The sequence below is a fragment of the Cardiocondyla obscurior genome, linkage group LG11 (assembly GCF_019399895.1).
Source record: "Cardiocondyla obscurior isolate alpha-2009 linkage group LG11, Cobs3.1, whole genome shotgun sequence".
Taxonomy (NCBI): Eukaryota; Metazoa; Arthropoda; class Insecta; order Hymenoptera; family Formicidae; genus Cardiocondyla; species Cardiocondyla obscurior.
Genome location: NC_091874.1, coordinates 3,135,419 through 3,152,615, shown reverse-complemented (window position 1 = coordinate 3,152,615; position 17,197 = coordinate 3,135,419). Strand labels below are relative to the sequence as shown.

Sequence of the window (17,197 nt, the reverse complement as noted above, 5' to 3'; positions counted from 1 at the left end):
CGCAAGCGGCTAGTCGTCGCCTGAAATCGAGCCCCGGCACGAATATTACGTAAGCCGATACGTGAAAGAAATTTCATGTCACCTATGACCAAACATGCATGCTTTCATCATTTCATACATTTTTATAATGTTGTCACATTATACTTTAAAATCGGGGGAACATGCTGCACGACGTGAATCGCGATAATCTTTCGTTTATTACTTCCCGGGTAAATCGTTATGCAAGTTTAATGGCCGAAGCTGAAAAATGTATCTCTGCTCCCATGAGAAAAAGATTCGCAGCTTCTCGAGAATCCTTCCAACTCGTAGCAAAAGTCATTTTCTTATTCATAGACTTGAATGCCCTCGTAACGAGCTTTCTACAAAAGTCGACCGATTTCAGCGATGCTTGTTTTTGCATTGAAACGTTAATAAATTATCGTCAATAACGTCGGAGAGAGAGAAAAATAACATGCAATTAAAAAATTTAATTCTTTTCTTTTTAAATTTAAGATGTCTGAAACGTGTTTGTTCATTCTTTCTTGCAAATACGCGAGTTCTTTACGCGATCGGTGACTGTTTAATTTGTACGATAATAATATTATCCTCGTTATTCCCTATTATTTTATCCTCGTTAACATAAAAATATTTTACGGATTTTGATAAAGGTAACTCGTAACGCCACAGCCAGTAATCTAATGGGAAGCAACAGACATCTATTTTTCCGCGATGGAACTTCAGTTTTATCTTTTCAGAAATAGACGATGCGTTAAATGTGCAGCGTGCAAGTCACGTCTCTCGCGACACTTGTTCGAAATGAAAGGAAAACAGAGAGCTGGCTGTCTGATAACGAACCCCTGTATTTTCCGTATTCCGAAAATAGCGGGGTCTCGACGCGGGAGGGTTCGCCGCAGGAAGCCGAGGGTTGGGACTCGGCGCCGGTTCAACTCGGACAGGATTACAATAGATATATAACACGGTGGGTCTAAGAGCGTAACCGATAAGACAAAGGACTCGTATTTGAATTAAAATCAAAGCGAAAGGCTGAATGTAGTAAAGAGATTTGCGAGATTTCCTGGTGACCACTACCGACGGCGTTTAAAATATTCGAACCTTGACTGACGCTCGCGTTGACAAATAAGCTAGTCAGGTGCAAACTGCAGTCTTCGCCTTCGCAACCGGACCGATATAGGCCCGTGCACCTGTGCAGGCTGCGAAGGTGCGTTGCAGCTTGCGTGCACGTTACGCATACCTACGCCGACTGTATTTGTGTGCCGCGTGCACGTACACAGGCAGCGACGGTGAAAGGAAACCAACAGCGAAAACGCAACGTTACGCGGTTGACAAGGCGCTCGGCTCGGGCTCCGATTACTTCGTACAGGTTTTGCTTCGTTCGTCCGTCGCGAAGGCGGAGAGACTTGTAGCTTTCGTAATACTGGAAAGTACTCGGCACATTGTCCCTTGAGACTGAGATACGATAATAATAATAATGATAATGCAAGGTTTCCGGTGTGCTCGCCGCAGCCTTAACGCCCTACAACGATCTGCGAAGAATGCAGCTCTGCGAACGAAACGAAGAAACATTTACCGCCCGAGAATAGAAAAAGAAATATTTCTATGGAATTAAAACGTGATATATAATTAGTAATTGCAATGTGGATTGTTTGGGAAATTAATTTCCTTTTGTTCGTGCGAGAATAAATTTTGGCATTTTATTAAAAATGCTTGTGATAATTAAGTATTTACTATATGGTTTTCACGAGAAACGAGAGATCGTAATTTTTTGAAGCAAGTATTATTGATCATTTTTAACTCCTAATTAATATTAAGCTCGATAGTCGATTGAAACTCGATGCAAGACCTAACGCACCTTACTCTCTACATGGCGGATTCACCATGCACCTGCCGCAAATAAATAAACCGACCGATACCATCGCCACTTTTATCCAACTTCGCTCGTGCGAGCGCGCAGATTTTTTTTTTTCCTCTTTCCCTCCCGAGTCATCATGCTATCCGCAGATGGCAAACTGGTTTCAGAGTATTTTCAGCGGATTCCGAGCTCACGCAAAAAATATACAGAGTGTCGGGGACCATGATTTACATGTATCACATAAATTTTTAATAAGTTCCCGCAATAAACTCAATCATAAAGTAAGAAACGACATTGGCACCTCGCGCGAAAAGGTCGCGGCGGCGGACGTCGAGAAATGTTCGCGACGAGGGTGGAAGCATGGTAGCTCTCAGCGGTGTTTTCTTACCTGAAGTCTCACGCGCGGCCTGGAGTAGCGTTTAATGTTGACGTTTATCGGAGGAGGCACGTCGTAGTCGTTCCTGGATACGCGTGTGGACGGCGGAACAATGGGATGCCCGTTGGCGACGGCGGATGTCATCGTCGAGGCGTTCGTCGAGGGTGTGTCGCGATGGCTCTTGGTGCGACGCAACAGCCGGCGCACCGTGTTCTTCACCGTCGCAGCGATGTGAGTCCCGCCGCCACCCCCGCGTTCACCACCGCCACCCTCGTGATGTCGATGATGGTGGTGGTGCTGGTTCATCGTCTTGTTGTAATCGATCACCTTCTTGACTCGCGTCGACGCGGCCACGGGTGCCACTTTGTGGCCGCCCGTTTCCATCACGTACATCGTGTCCACGTGCGGAGCAATCCTGCTGGGTTTTTCGCCGCACGGCCGGCCGAACGAGCGACGACAACGAAGGCCGCTTCTACCGGTCTCCAATCGGCCGAGGCGCGTTCCCTTCTGTCACGAAACGGAATGTTCCGCCGTGAACGGGCTTCTCGTTCGATATTATGCACCAGAATTCCGATCCCCAGATGCGATTTGATAAAGAACACGTTCCTCTTCCGTGAGAAGGAATTTCTCTCCTCTACATATGCGAAACGAGACGACAGAGATTGTACTTATGCTGGTTTCACCGTGCTAAATTTCTCGTGCAATTTTAATATTTTTTTTTGTTTTTGAGAAAATATATTTTATACTTTGGTTTAAAAAAAAAAAAAATTTTGTTGTTTTTTTATTTTCAATAATTTTATCCTTATAAATGATGCAACGTTCGCCGTAATATCTTTTGGCGATGATTCTGTTTTGCTTTCGTCGTAACCGTTCCGTTCGGCTACCGCTGCGCGTAATACGGCTTCGAGGTGCCTTCTCGGAAAGCTAAAATCGTATTGTGAATCAGAACGCGTTCCGATCGCGAAGTTTTAAGTATCTTTGTTACCACGGTGAGAGAAAGTTCCTTCGATCTTTCGTACCTTTCACGAACTCCTCGCGGTTCTCTGCTTCTCCTGTAACACTTACTGCAAGATCTCGGTAGCTTTTATTTCTTAAGCGACAGGATGTCGAGCACCGTTGCGGACCGTCCGATAATTCTGCACGTTCCACGCGCTTAAGTCACTTTCTGACCACGCAAAATCCGCACGTTTCGAAAGGAGAAAGCGGTACAGTTCGTTCCTACCGAGTCATGGTTAATCGATTAAAATCAATTTATCAATCTTCGATTTCATCGGCGGTTTTTCAAGGAAATGATGTCTTGGTCACTTTTCTCCAGAACGCGTCCTCTTTTTTTCCCTCGTTAATGCGTCCTTTTAATTTCCCGTTCGGTTCCCTGGTCGTTCAACTCGTTTGCCGTTGCAATCATCTGGCGGGGAGTTCCGCGTCCAAGCCGGAAAGCCAAACTTTCCAGTCGCGTGGCGAAATTGCCACTTGTTTAATCGCGACCTTGCGGATTGTAGCGGTTACGCGTATTGTGCCGACACTTCTCAAAACCAGTTTACAACACGGCGGCGATCGCACAGTAATGCTCTTCGCGCACCAACATTCCGTCGTGTCTTCATCGAAATTCAACGATCACTTCTCCTCGACCTTTGCACTTCGTTATCTGCGGAAACGAATCCAGAAGTTCGACAAACGTCCCGAGTTCTCACGTTATCTCGGTCGATACGACATCCTCGCGGCGTCTCGGGCAAATCGACCCCGCCACGGATATCGTAACGCTGCGAGCGAGAGGATGCGAGAGCTACTTCGATCGACGACGCGGTCGCAATCACGGTAGCGGCGCGACAACGAAACGTACGGTTTCCTCCTTCGAGCGCGACGCAGAACGCCGGTAATTAATTAGATTTGCGGACGATGTTTCGCTATTGGTGTCGCTTCGAACGTCACGCCACTTGTTTACGCAAATTCGCACCGACGATGAATAGACGCGAATGGCGTGCCGCTCGCAGGTGTACCGCCGAGGTTGACGTTCGCGGCAGATGGGTGACGTGAATTTCATTTTATTGCGATTCTCAAATATTTAAACGACTTACGGCGAATGCGACTTAATTTTTGAGATAATTAGCAAGCTTCTTCCGAGAGCGGAATTTCGTCTACATTGAAAGTTGATTCGAAAGGTAAAATGTTAAAATAAATCTCGCAGACGATTGTGCACTGTGACGTTTAAAAAGAAATCGTGAAAGAATCTAGAATAATTCAAGAGAGAAAGAGAGCGCCTTCTTTTTATTAATTTTATTACGAGGTCGTCATCGGAATTATCTAAAAATAATTCTATAATTGTAAATATTAAAAAAAAAATAAGAATTTTTAATGAGTTAAATTAAAAGGTTGACCCAAAAAAAAAAAAAAAATTCTTGCTTCGCGAGACTCGAGTATGAATCACGAATGCACTTATCACATTTATCAGTTTCCTATTCTAATGTCGAGTCTAAAAAATTCGTTGCATAGAGAATGGATGAGAAACATCACACCGATGCAATTAACCAAGGGTCACTGTCCTCGATGAACCTTTCCGGGAAATCACAGCGAAAGCCGCGCGAAGCTATCTCTATTTCCGAATCTGTTCGTACGAGAACATCTTTTGAAATGTTAATTCACGCCGCCCGAAAATCCAGTCGCGAATAACGCACGCGCCGTTATATTACATCTTTATTAAAGCAATACGTAACGATGCCTTTGCAGAATGCGCGATACTTCTACAAGCGAAATAATTAGTGCACTTTGCTCCACACGTAGGAGGCGTGATAACGTTCGCTCATGTGCCTACGAAACATGCGAAGGGAAACTCTTTAAACCGTACCGACTGAATTCAAAACCTACTTTCCGCACAAGCCCTAATTAGAGTTCTAAAGCGAATTTAGCGTCTCGGCGAAAACCATCTTGGGCCGCGAACGTGAAAAGTGTTGCAAAAATTAATAAAAACCTCACGTAATTTTGATCGTTAAATTTTATTCCACGTTGTTAAAAATAATTACGCGAAAAATATAGAGCGAGTAAGGAATCTTCGAGTTGATTATTGTGAAACGGAATATCGAGAGATACGTATATTCCGCATAGAAATAATATAGTGATGTTCAGAATTTCGCGCTCTTTAAACAGAGATAAATTAAAATCATTTCAACAAACGTCCTGCGACGTGTCTTTACGGCGGTACCTATCTCCACGTAGCGTTAAAGCAAGGCACTGTAAATGATTCCAATCCGAAGTAAGAAATGCAAGTAATGCAGACACGACGTGATCTCATTATTATTTCCGGCACGCCCGTGAACGTCCGAAGGTTACGCACTCGCTCTCCGCTCGTAACGCTCGCTAGATGCAGAATGGACTACGTACTGGACAACGTCGATATTACGGTCATCGAAATGATTTAATGGTCTATCGAGGCGATACCGTTGTTACGCCAAGTTGCGCCGAAGCGGACTGAATTCGCCGGCTCGAGCGTTCGCCCGCGAAATTGCGAAAGAAAATCGCGAAGATTAATATTCATGGATTCGCAATATCGTTAAAACGTTCCAGCAATCATCGATCCTCGGCTTGGCGCGGTCGTTTTTCTATCAGACATTGAGGCATCTAATCGAAAATTATGTAACCTCGCGTGATCTGTGGAAAGTGCACTTTACGATGAAGAAAGAGAGAAAGAGAGAGAGAGAGAAATAGAAAATTACATGAGAGGCTCTTCAATAACGTTAGTTCATTCGAGTCTACAATAGCTATTATCTCAAAAGAAAAAGACGAGCCCGCCCGCATCCCTTTACATTCAACTTAATTAAATTAATCACCTACAATCAATCGTAATCAAGCACAAAACGCTGTTTAATGTAAAAGCTCGCAAGGTCAAGGTAAAATATACACCAGAAAGTTTCGTAAAGTTTTTCAACGAGGCTATCGTTCCGGCGTGCGATGGAAAAATGTTTGGTCGCAACAAATTGTTAAAAACATTTTTAATTAAATTACATGTTACCTAGATTTGAAAGTTATAAATAAATATTTTTCGATAACAGAACAATTTCGCTTCGTCGATGGATAGTGCGGACGGAATTACAACGGATATCCGGGCATGTCATGAATAACGAATAGCGAGCTTCTCCTTCGGGCGCAGTCATAAGAGGTCGGCATTCCTAAGCGCGTAACATGAATCATTCGTTGCGATAGAAAGACATGACAAGACCGATATTTTTTTTGTGTAAACACGAACAACTGACGATTTCTCTAAACGTTCGAATTAGAAACGGCGAACTCCACACGCGATTCGTGGCTGCAGTTTATATTACGTCGACGCGAATAAATCTACGAAGTAACATTGCAGTTTTATATTTTATCGACGCGATATAATTATAATAAAATTCAACCAAAAACTAAGAGAAATACTACCCTAAATTTTTTTACGTTTTAGTGATGTGTACAATTACGATTAAAATAATCATTAATATAAATAAAAGTTTAGCTTTATAAAATTTATAAGCTCTCTTATAAAAATCCACGACGCATACTTGGAAAAAAAAAGAAAAAAAAAAGAAAAGAAAAGAAACCGAGTTTAAAGTATATTGAATATACAAGAAAAAGCGGAAATTTCGCTTGTTTATATGTGTTCAAGACGACGAAGCTTAAGGAAAGAATGTTTTTCACTGACAAGAAGTTACAACGCGTTCTCGTAGATGTTCCAGGCGACGTCGCAAAGGACGGCATGTGTGCGTACGCGCGTGCGTGTGAGCGGGTCTCCTTGAGCTCGGTAGTGCATATCTCCGTTGTCCGATGCACTCTCTTTCGCTGCCTACGCGGCCTAGCAGGGCGGGGCGAAGGTGAATTCCACAATATTGCTTTTTTTTTTTTTTTTCCGTGTAAAGCGCGGAAGAATTCGCATCTGCGCGATCCATCGAGGCAGCGAATAAGCTTTGATAGAATAACGTAATCAAGTGCAGATAATAACGAAAAGAAAGTAATAAAAATTTTTTTTTGATGTCACGCGATAGTTTCCCACGACGTGCCTTCGCACGAGTTCTTAAAATTATTATTAATAAATTGTACGTTTTTTTAATTTCAGCTTTGCATGTGTAAATGTACGAGGGGAGGGAATGTATGCACGTTTCTCGCGAGATGTAAAAAAATAAAAAGTTAAAAGCTCTGTTAGGTACAGAGTTATACAGTTATCGCAAGCGTTTGTTCTTTCAAGAATTGCAGTGGATCGCATTCACCGTCTAGCAACTGATAGAATTGCGTGTTAATGCAATGGGCGTGTTGAGTCAACCGCGAAACATCACACCGTCACCACCCACCGTATAACAGGAGTCTTGTGCACTCGTGTAGATCGCAGAGAACATCAATGCGAAATGCAAGTTGCATCGAGGTCAACAAATTGAGATCGCATATATACATACATATATAAACGGGGGAAAAAAAATATAAAAAAAACGGAAATAAAATTTGAGAGTGTAGCTCGACACGACGATGAAGCCTTCGTAAACGCGATGAGCAATATTATTAATTTAGAAAATTTGTAATGCAAGTCTAATCTACAATTTCCGAATGAGTTATCACTTGTATGTTATTATTTTTCCACATCTATCAATTCAATATGCTTTAATATCATTACTAAATGGTAAAAAATCTCGAACGACGAACGGTACTCGGAACACGCACTTTTCGCCAGAAAAATGCGGCCGCGAATCGAGTCGGCAGTGATCACGAATGCGTTTTATGCAGAAAACCGCACGACTTCCTAATGTTATTAACGTAAACATGTTAACGTTATTCTTACATGTAGCCGCGAGGAAATCGGAAAAGTACAGCGGCATTGACACGTCCCGATGAGCTGTATTTAAAAGCAGGCCAAAGTGTACAATGTATTAAATCTAACGTGTATGATATTTTGTACTAGCTGAAATTTCCCAGCTTTTAAGTGTTAAATAAGCATGAAAAGTTAAAGACGAGTATTAATTTCTAAAAGTGATAGTTTCGATCTTGAGACAAAACTAATAATCGTTATCGGGTAAAAAAAAAAAAAAAAAACTTATCTGGAATAACAATGCAATTTTATGGTATAATTACCACAAGTGCATCAGCTATAATAAGACATCGGCTGTTTGCAGAGAAATAGGTTGCGTTGATGGGCGATTGAGCGAGTTAATGAAGCTAGGCGGCGTGACGGTGCACATAAAAGCATCCCGATTGTTGGATAGATCGATCGATGGATCTCTTTAGTCACCCACCTAGTAGTACGCGCAACGTTGTGCTAACCTTCCGTTCCCCGAATGGACCTGTTGCACCCTCGAGGTGCAAATTAAAAAGCATCGCCTTGTCTCACAATGCATCACCTATGCGTGTCACGTGTCTTGGCGAACCGGCGTTGCGCTCCTCTGGCAGTCAGCTTCAACTAGTGTAAAAATTACGAGTCGAAGCGACAACTAAAAGTGCACACGTCGCGACGAAAGACAGAAATTAGGTTTTTTCGCAACGAAACACCCGCATGGAACGCGAGAATGGATCAATACTATCGCAGGAGGCTAGTCAATTGTCTTTATGACGCGCGCGAGAGCTTGATGAAACAACGTGCGAAGGTCTTTCTAAATAAGCTATTGTTTCAGAAACACGTACGAGAAATAAGAAGTTACTGTTCCGCGCAGGATATTTTAAAAGAGCAAGCATATCCACTTTCGTACAATTTATCTCTTTCTCTCTCTTTTTTTTTTCTTTTAAATTGAATTTATTTCGTATATATTCTACTCCCTAAAATTACTTTCCGAGGTCTGAACTTGATATATCGATATATCTTCGACATTCTCGAAAACCTATTTATATGTTTTTTTTTTTTTTTTCCACATTAGACAAACAATCGCGCGAGTCGTATTCATATTTATATAACACGTTCGTCATGAGAGCGTCTTGAATCCGGTTTCACTTACGATACGTAATTAGCCCGAGCATAAAATTCCTATGCCTCATTTTCCTTTTCTGAGTTGACTTCCTAAATGAGGAAGTGGATGCTTGTCGAATGAATAGTTGCGTTCGACGAATACGACGTTGTTCATTGTCAGCTTGAAGCCCGCGGCATTAAATCTCTTTTGTACTTGCAAAACGAATGCCCGAGAGCCCACGATGGGGCCCCGCCACTCCGTCCAGTCTAAGACCGGAGCTTGCCAATTGTTGGAGCAATGTTTACACCGGTGGTATTAATATCAACGGAATAATACGCCGGCACGTGTTATCCCTCGGTGACCAGCGACGTCACCCCGGGGATACGCGCGTCATGCGCGTAAATTTTCCAGAGAGATCAACACATATTATTCGCCACGTCGGCTATCGAAAACAAGATATACCACGGATTACGGCATACCCGTACACGCACGAGCAACAAACAAGCCGTATTATCGGAGCGCGGAGCATCGGATGCGCAGAAAATCGTTCACAGTGCACCGTTTCTAGATAAAGCTCACTGATTTTTTTTCCTTATCGCGGGCGATTGCGAGCGTCCTTTCACTTTCCGTGCGAAAAAAAACGGGGCGATATATCGCGAGTTTCCGCTCCCGTTACATCCTCGCGCCGGCCATGCCGGCGCGTCGAATAGGAACGGAGACGAAGCGGAGGAGAAGTATGCGGAAATTAATCATCGGGGATGTGGATAGTCGGAGGGAAAAGTACGGCTCCGCGCGAAGCGGGAACGGTGAAGTCGCATCCTTGACATTTCGCTCGATTAACGCCGTGCTGTGCGCGCTGTCGGGCGAGATGTCGCGAGATATACGCGTTTGGGTTCGCTAAGTTTGACGGTGACGAAGGGTGTACCGATACCGTTAGAAGGAGGTATGCGACTGCCGCGGAAATGTCGGTCCACGGCGTGTCTCGCGTTGACGCGCCGTGTCGTCTATCGAAGTAGAAAAAGCCCGATCGCGCCGTGACACCACGTACACACCGGTAATCGGGATCAACGTGCTGCTCGATCGCGAGTCTCGTGCTAACTGAGCGCGTCGAGTGTCGAGCGGGGATACGCGAGCTCTCTTCGTTGCTGGATCTTGCCAGTGAGCGTGATACGCGCTGCACCCGTCCACCCGCCCGCCCGTCTCTCGCTCGTCCAGCACCATGTGTCTGGGTGCGTGCGTGCGTCTTACACTCACACGTGCATGCAGCCGCCAGCCTCTTCGATCGGGCTTCAGCGAGATCGCGAATCGTTTACGCGTGAAATTGATACATACCGTCTAAACCGATAATTCCAACGAGCGTAATCAATCAATACACGATGTCGCACAATTTTTTCCTCGAAGCGGAAAAAAAAAGAAGTAATAATAAATACGACGAATATTCGCGTGTCGCAACCCCTGGTTTATTTTCGCTATAAAACGGTGAATTTTTATTGGAAGAGAGCCACGCGAGAGCGACGTGAAAGATAAAGGGGAGAAGTTTTTACCGACAAATACGCGATACGTAAATCTCGATGCGTGAAAATACAGTCTGCGTTCGCTCTCGATAATGGCATAACGTCGCAATAGTGCTCGAAATAAAAATTGAGCAATACGCCAACGAGATTTCAAATAAATATCAATATTTGTGTTTTAATATTTAATTAGCTCTTATCGCAAATGTAGTTTTTGTCACTCTCGTATTTTTTTTACTCTTACCGTGCCAATTATCGCAACTTTTTTTTTCTCACAGAGATACAAAAATAGAGCTCATCGATATTATACCGGTTTCAAGCCGCAATCGCGTATATGGGAAACGCGAACGTGTATTTGTGTCGTTTCTCGTTTGAACGATCTTTCGTACGAGCGTTTTTTATCTGTCGTCATAACGATAATTATCCTACGTATCGAGAATGAAAGGACTCTCATACGCGTAGCGATAACCCATCAATTTGCCGTCGGTCATCTGCAGAACGCAATGGCAATCATACGCACGACAAAAATAACAGGCACGAAATAAAAAAAGAAACCCCCTCCCACCCTCAATGTATTTTACGTCACGTTACGCTTTTATTTACGGAATTCTTTTTAAAAACTGATCGAGAGTATTTTTTTTCTTTTTTTTACCGTTCGATGTTGCGCGTGATTGATAGTGTCGGAACGTAGATCGCATCTCCAATTTTTTATTTTAATTTATTATTGTTATCCGGAATTAAACTTGCTTCAATTAAATGGATCAGGTAAAATTCCGCGCGCCGGTGAAAACGCGGAACTGGATTGACAATTTCTCACGAATTCGAATCCTGGTCAATTAGAACAGTTTTGCCTACAAAGTCTGCCGGTCGGAAAGTGCACGAGAAATCTCTCAGAGTATACGACTGCGCGGTACTTTTACAAGCCGGGCGTTGTGTGTCGCGTAAAATAACGGTCGCGGTGGTCGCTCCTGTAACACTTTACAAAAGTGTTATATCTGATGAAGACGTGTCAGGGGATAACGGGAAATCCAGAGATACCACGGCGATTGTACCATTGTGTGCGCTCTCTCCCTATTACTTATTTAATTCAAGCGATGATTCATCGCCGCCATGATCGCGGCGCTTTTTAATCTTTCAAGTAACCCAAATTTTTAAACATTATTAATTTCCGAAATCGTACGAGTGTACTCGTCCACGAGCTATAAATACACGCCCACTTACAATAGATAGGTCTAATTGTCGCCGTTTTTCCGCGATGCTAATTCCTTCCCTCGCTTGAGTCACTTTGAAGTTTCGTTGCCTGCGTTTTTTTTTTTTTTTTTTTTTTTTTACGTAGAAGAAGCGAGAATAAATAACGCGCAGTCTATAATGTCTAGTAATAAAATACTACTGAACTATGACGTTTGCAAAATTTACAGGAACGGTTAGAGTAGACGCTGCGTAATTATGCGATTATGATTATTAAACATCATATATAATCCACGTGCATGTAAATACGGAAATTATTATAATTTGAAAAATTCAGAATTCAACGGAGTATTTAATTTTATTATCTCCGTGAAGAATGCAATTGCGACGACGGCAAATACTGAACGCTTCGTGTTAGTGCAATCGAGGACAAGACGTGTGTGGAGGCGTTCGCATATTTATGCGTGAATTCCGCATGCGTTTACATACCGAATCTCAGAATCGAGCGGATAAGAATTGAGCATACCGCACAACTGTTCCTAGATGCATTCGTTGCACAATGCAAGCACCGAGTCAAGAGAGAGAAAGCCAGAGAAAGAGAAAGAGCGAGAGAGAGGAAGAGAGGCGCAAACGAACTCCGGATAGCAAAGTGGACAGAAAAGACCCGATGATAGAAGATCAGAGAAACGTGCGGACGGATGCATTAAATTAATTGACTTTGGGAATTGATGCACGTAATCTAACGCGAGGCGAGCCTTTATACGAGCCGTTCACGAGGCTCTCCTGTAAATTTTTAAGTCTCGGATGAACGAGTTTTATTTCACAAGCGTCGTTCTCGATATCACTTGGGACCTCACCGCAACTAATCCTTTACTTTCATTTCGTAGCGGCCAAAATATCGTGCTAACAGTACTTCTTCCTTTGTTTTTTTTTGTTTTTTTTTTTTAAATAAAATTAATTTATGAGTCTTTGAAGAATTTAAAATTTTGCTTGAAGTTAAATTAAAAGTGATCAATAGACGTACTTAAATATCAGTGATCGATAGGGTACGCGGCCTTCAAAGAGGGTTTAAAGTGGAAAGTTCGGGTCGTAGGCCTTCGGTAGTTGAGAACTTTCTCGGTGTATGAACGGAATATATCTTTTCACAGATAGAAAGTGATGTTATTTGAGGAGAAAATATATATGTTCCGGCACGATAACACGATATTGCACCGTTAGCCGCCGGTAAAGATCTAATGTGGAAAAGCTGGACGCTTGCGTGAAAGCTCACGATCGTTAATCCATTTCCATCAACGATCTATCGTAGCAGCTGTCAATAAAGTGTGAACCGTGTAATCGACAATTTCACTGTTTCCTCAATTTGAATTTATAATCTCATTATTGCGATTTAATTAATTTTCGCCTATAACTCTAACAAGGTCTTAAAGAAAATTTAATATTCATTAAATTTCGACGAGGCTGACATTTCGAATTAATTTAGCCAGTGTCAAAGCGATTGGACCTCAAGTGAAAAGATGAATCAATCGATTGTGATTAAAATTCTCGCATAAACATCCTTGACATCTTCCTTTTATATCCACGAAGAAAATCAACCTAGTTAATGCTCGATAATTGCTTGAACATTAATTAAAATTATATTCAACCTCGGCTAGCTTTACTTGCCGATCGCGCAACAAGTACAACGGAACACTAAGGGAGAGGGGAAAAAAAAAATATAGCGCAACACGCAAGAAATTCTGGATTTTACTCCTGTAGTACGTAAAGAGTAACCTAATTAACCCGGGAACATAATTATATAATCAGGTATGTTTAAAGCGCGACAGTAAAAATGCTTTAATCTGAGCATGACACGAATTGCAAAATGTTTTCACGCGACGCAAGGATTTTTGCGTAATGTCAAAGATGAAAGGCGGTGTTGTTAAAGGTAAGGTCGAGATCTCAATAGTCTAGTAATTAGCGCCTCGTGTACGGAAATTGCGTATAAAAAAATACTGAATAATTATACATATTTCACATATGCTCTAAGATACAAAAAAAAAATTTAAAAAAGATATTTAATTTAAAATATGCAAATATTTATGCGTTGTGTAGATTTCTTTAAAAATTCGCACGCTATTTTTATCACCATTTAAATGATATAAAATGCTTCTTATTAATTTCTAATAAATCATAAAGTCATAAATATCTCGCGTATAATTTCTTTGTTTTTTTTTTTTTTTTTTTTTTTTTTTATTCGTTAAACGCGATTCTGGGTCGGTGGAAGAACCTAAACGTTTTTAGTTTCTCTCATAAAAGATAATTATTTAATAAACCTACAGACAGACTAATCTTTCGGACGCAATTGTGAGTCACATGTTGCGGTGAACAGTCTAGACGCGCTGGCTAACTCAACTTTTTTCCGTAGAACTTTCGAAGCCGTTGGCATTCTAATAAAACTTATGCAAGGCTGAGCGAGTCATGATTCACGAGCCAGAATATCGCTGGCATTATCGTTGCCAGCACTACCGTACGAATAAGTATAATACACGCGGACTGGACAGGCTGTGATTAACATCCCCGGCTGGAGGTATATCGGTTAATTAATTCTGTACCAATATTCCTTTTTAACTTTCAAGCGTACAGTGTATTTTACGCTGAGTATTCCATTAATATGCAAATATCCAGAATTTTCTAGGACACAATTTATTTGAGAAAATGTCTCTTTACGGGATATAAATAGTCGGTAAAAAATCTTGGTTCTTTAACTTGATGGATCAAGATCTCTCGTTCGCGATTTCAAATTTTCGTGTCTGTTCAATCCGAATGTACCGTTGAAAAAATTTTATTACAACATGGAATGATACCGCGCGGTTCGCAGAGGTAAATCCGTTCCTTTCTTATCTGATAGCAGGAAATGAAATTACTGTACGATTATAGGCTTTACCGACAGCGAAGTTACGTTCACGCACGTGTCTCATCGGCAGCCATCGAATTATTGATCCGTCTAACTCGTGCAATTGTAAATTGGCTGAAAATGTCCTTGAGGATGGAATTGGCCCGAAACGGATTTACGGCAGCAACAATCGACGTGAATTGATCCTCGTCATAATCCACGATAATCGTTCCCGTTTACCGCAGCCGCGACGAACGGCATACGATCATCGATTTAATTCTCACACGTTAATTAATCGCGAAGTGCAAATTTATTTCTTATTTCTTCCGCATCACACCTTATCGCCGAGTATAATCGTCTTTTACGTAATCACTGATCCTTAGTCAAGAGTCGGTATCTTCCATTTGTCTATATGACATCACTTTTAGCGTGATCTCACCGTGATGACAGTAAACTTGGGGAGAATGAAGGAGAACGATAGCGCGTATGTGATTGCGTAACTGCAGCTCGGGAAGAGTGCAGCTGTGAAAACACAATTTTCTAGCAACAATTTTTTTTCTTTCGTGCGAATGGGAGAAGTGAAAATTAAATAAATACGTTTTCCCAGCCGCGCCGTGAAACTTCGGTCTCTCGCGGATAAGTGCCGGTAAAACGCAGGCCCCGTTTGAACGGGGCTTAAGATCGACCGCGACACGTCTCGTAGGTGGAAACGACGGCGGTTGAGGCTTCGAAACAATCGACTCCTAAGTCTTCGACTGCGATCGAAGCCGACGTTGCGCGCGGAGGACAATAGATCCCCGGTTTCGATCGAGGATGCCATTTATGGCGTCGTCGCCGCGAGGCAGCCGGTCGTCCCTGTCCTCGAGCGGCTATCTCGCCACGATTTTACGAATAAGAAGCCGCATGTTAAGCATTGGCAGCTCGGTGCTTCGCGGTATCGATAGAACGTTTCCCGTTTCCTACGAGCGGACGGGTTCTTCCCGCATGTTAATTTCGAAACGTTAATCTCCGTATCGATAAAGACCCGTCGTGCAGAAATAATACCTAATTATATTAATTTCTTTAGGATAATTACAATTGAGTGTCCAACCTAAGGCCGACGATGGTTCGATATCCCTCCTTCCATCCTTCCTTCCGTGGGAGTATTCTAAATTATCCTGACGTGATGTAGAACTTCAAAAGACTCGACACTATATTACACTGCTCTGCTTTTTTTTTCTTTTTTTTTTTTAATCACAAACACTCACTCGAGAGACGAACGACCGAGAGAATGACGGTGGATTATCGCGGCGATTTTTTATTACGATTTAAATTAAGAAGCGCGACGAACGATCAGCTGTTTTATGAATTTACATTCTCGATATTCGTCGCGATGTGGAATATTTCCCGCGTACTTTATTTTCCGCAAGTTTCTCAAAAATTACTTCGCCTAAACGGGATGAGAATCTCGACCGCGACGAAGAAGACGGGCGACGTGCGGATATCTTCTCGCGCTCTGACAATGACGGTTGCCAGAATCTACCGAGGAAAATTTTAATAAGAGCCGGTCGGAAATGCCAAGGCAGAGTGCACGTCGAACGTTTCGTGCACTTTGCTCGCTACGTAACCTTACTTTTCCGAAACACTTTTTTTTAGGCACAGAACGAAGCGAATAACGACGAGTAGAATAGCACACGGGTGCAAAAAATGATCGTTCGTTCCCGAGTCGACGACGTCGACTACTTGTTCGTATACGGCACTTCCTAACCGCGGTCGAAAATACGCGTAATTGCGGAGCGATTAGCAACGCGTTCTCGCGCCCGAGCCTCCGCAACTAGACTAAGATGGCCGTTAGAGATTTCGGCCCTTGGTAGAAAAGAGACAACCGCGAAGAAAGTGAGACAGCCAATAAGTTCGATCGTTAATTGACCGTTGTCCTCGCGCGGAGTTCTCGGAGGCGAACTCAATGTCGAGTTGATCTGTTTAAGTTTTTTTTTTATACGCTCGGCGAGTTCGAGACGTTTTCTCTCAAAACAAGAAAGAAAGAACGAGGCGCTTTTTTTTCGCGATTCCGAGATCAACCATTACTTTCGAGCTACCAAATCGTCGTCGTTTATAAAACTCCTGTTCGAGCAAACGCCAAAAATAATATAATAATCAGAACATTTTTCTGTTTCGTAAAAATTAATTTTTTTTATAAATTACCTTGATAGCTAATAAATGTATAATAAAAAAGGGACGTGAAAGGAAAAAAGTGGAAAAAAATTGAGGATATAAACTTCTCTATTTTGTAACAAAATATTTCTGCACGACAGGAAGATCGACTGATCGCGGTGATGATACGAAGGATTAATTTTAACCGGTGAACGTATCGGTTTTCTAATGTGTCACGCGACTGATAAAATAATGTGGACAGCTTTGTCTTCCTTCTCGTGTTACGTGAAGTCGAATGGAAAGGCTGTGATCGCCATCTGGCGTACTTTTTCGCAATGCTTGAAGCCATCGCGAAACTCTATCGATAGCAAAGTA

General features: G+C 42.4%; 1 protein-coding gene across 2 annotated transcripts in view; it reads right to left on the bottom strand.

Annotated features, from left to right (window-relative positions):
- Nucleotides 1-10,292, bottom strand: part of LOC139106426 (serine/threonine-protein kinase MARK2) — a 53,536-nt gene extending 43,244 nt beyond the window's left edge. Inside the window, exons 1-2 of one of the 2 annotated variants that reach the window (XM_070663196.1) lie at nucleotides 10,171-10,292; nucleotides 2,238-3,870 (exon numbers count right to left, since the gene is read on the bottom strand). In XM_070663196.1, the coding sequence (XP_070519297.1) occupies nucleotides 2,238-2,618 (381 nt within the window). In that variant the 5' untranslated portion in view covers nucleotides 2,619-3,870; nucleotides 10,171-10,292. Of the gene's footprint in view, nucleotides 1-2,237; nucleotides 9,758-10,170 lie in introns of those variants that run through there. The other variant, XM_070663195.1, reaches the window with a different exon arrangement.
- Nucleotides 10,293-17,197: the final 6,905 nt, after the last annotated feature.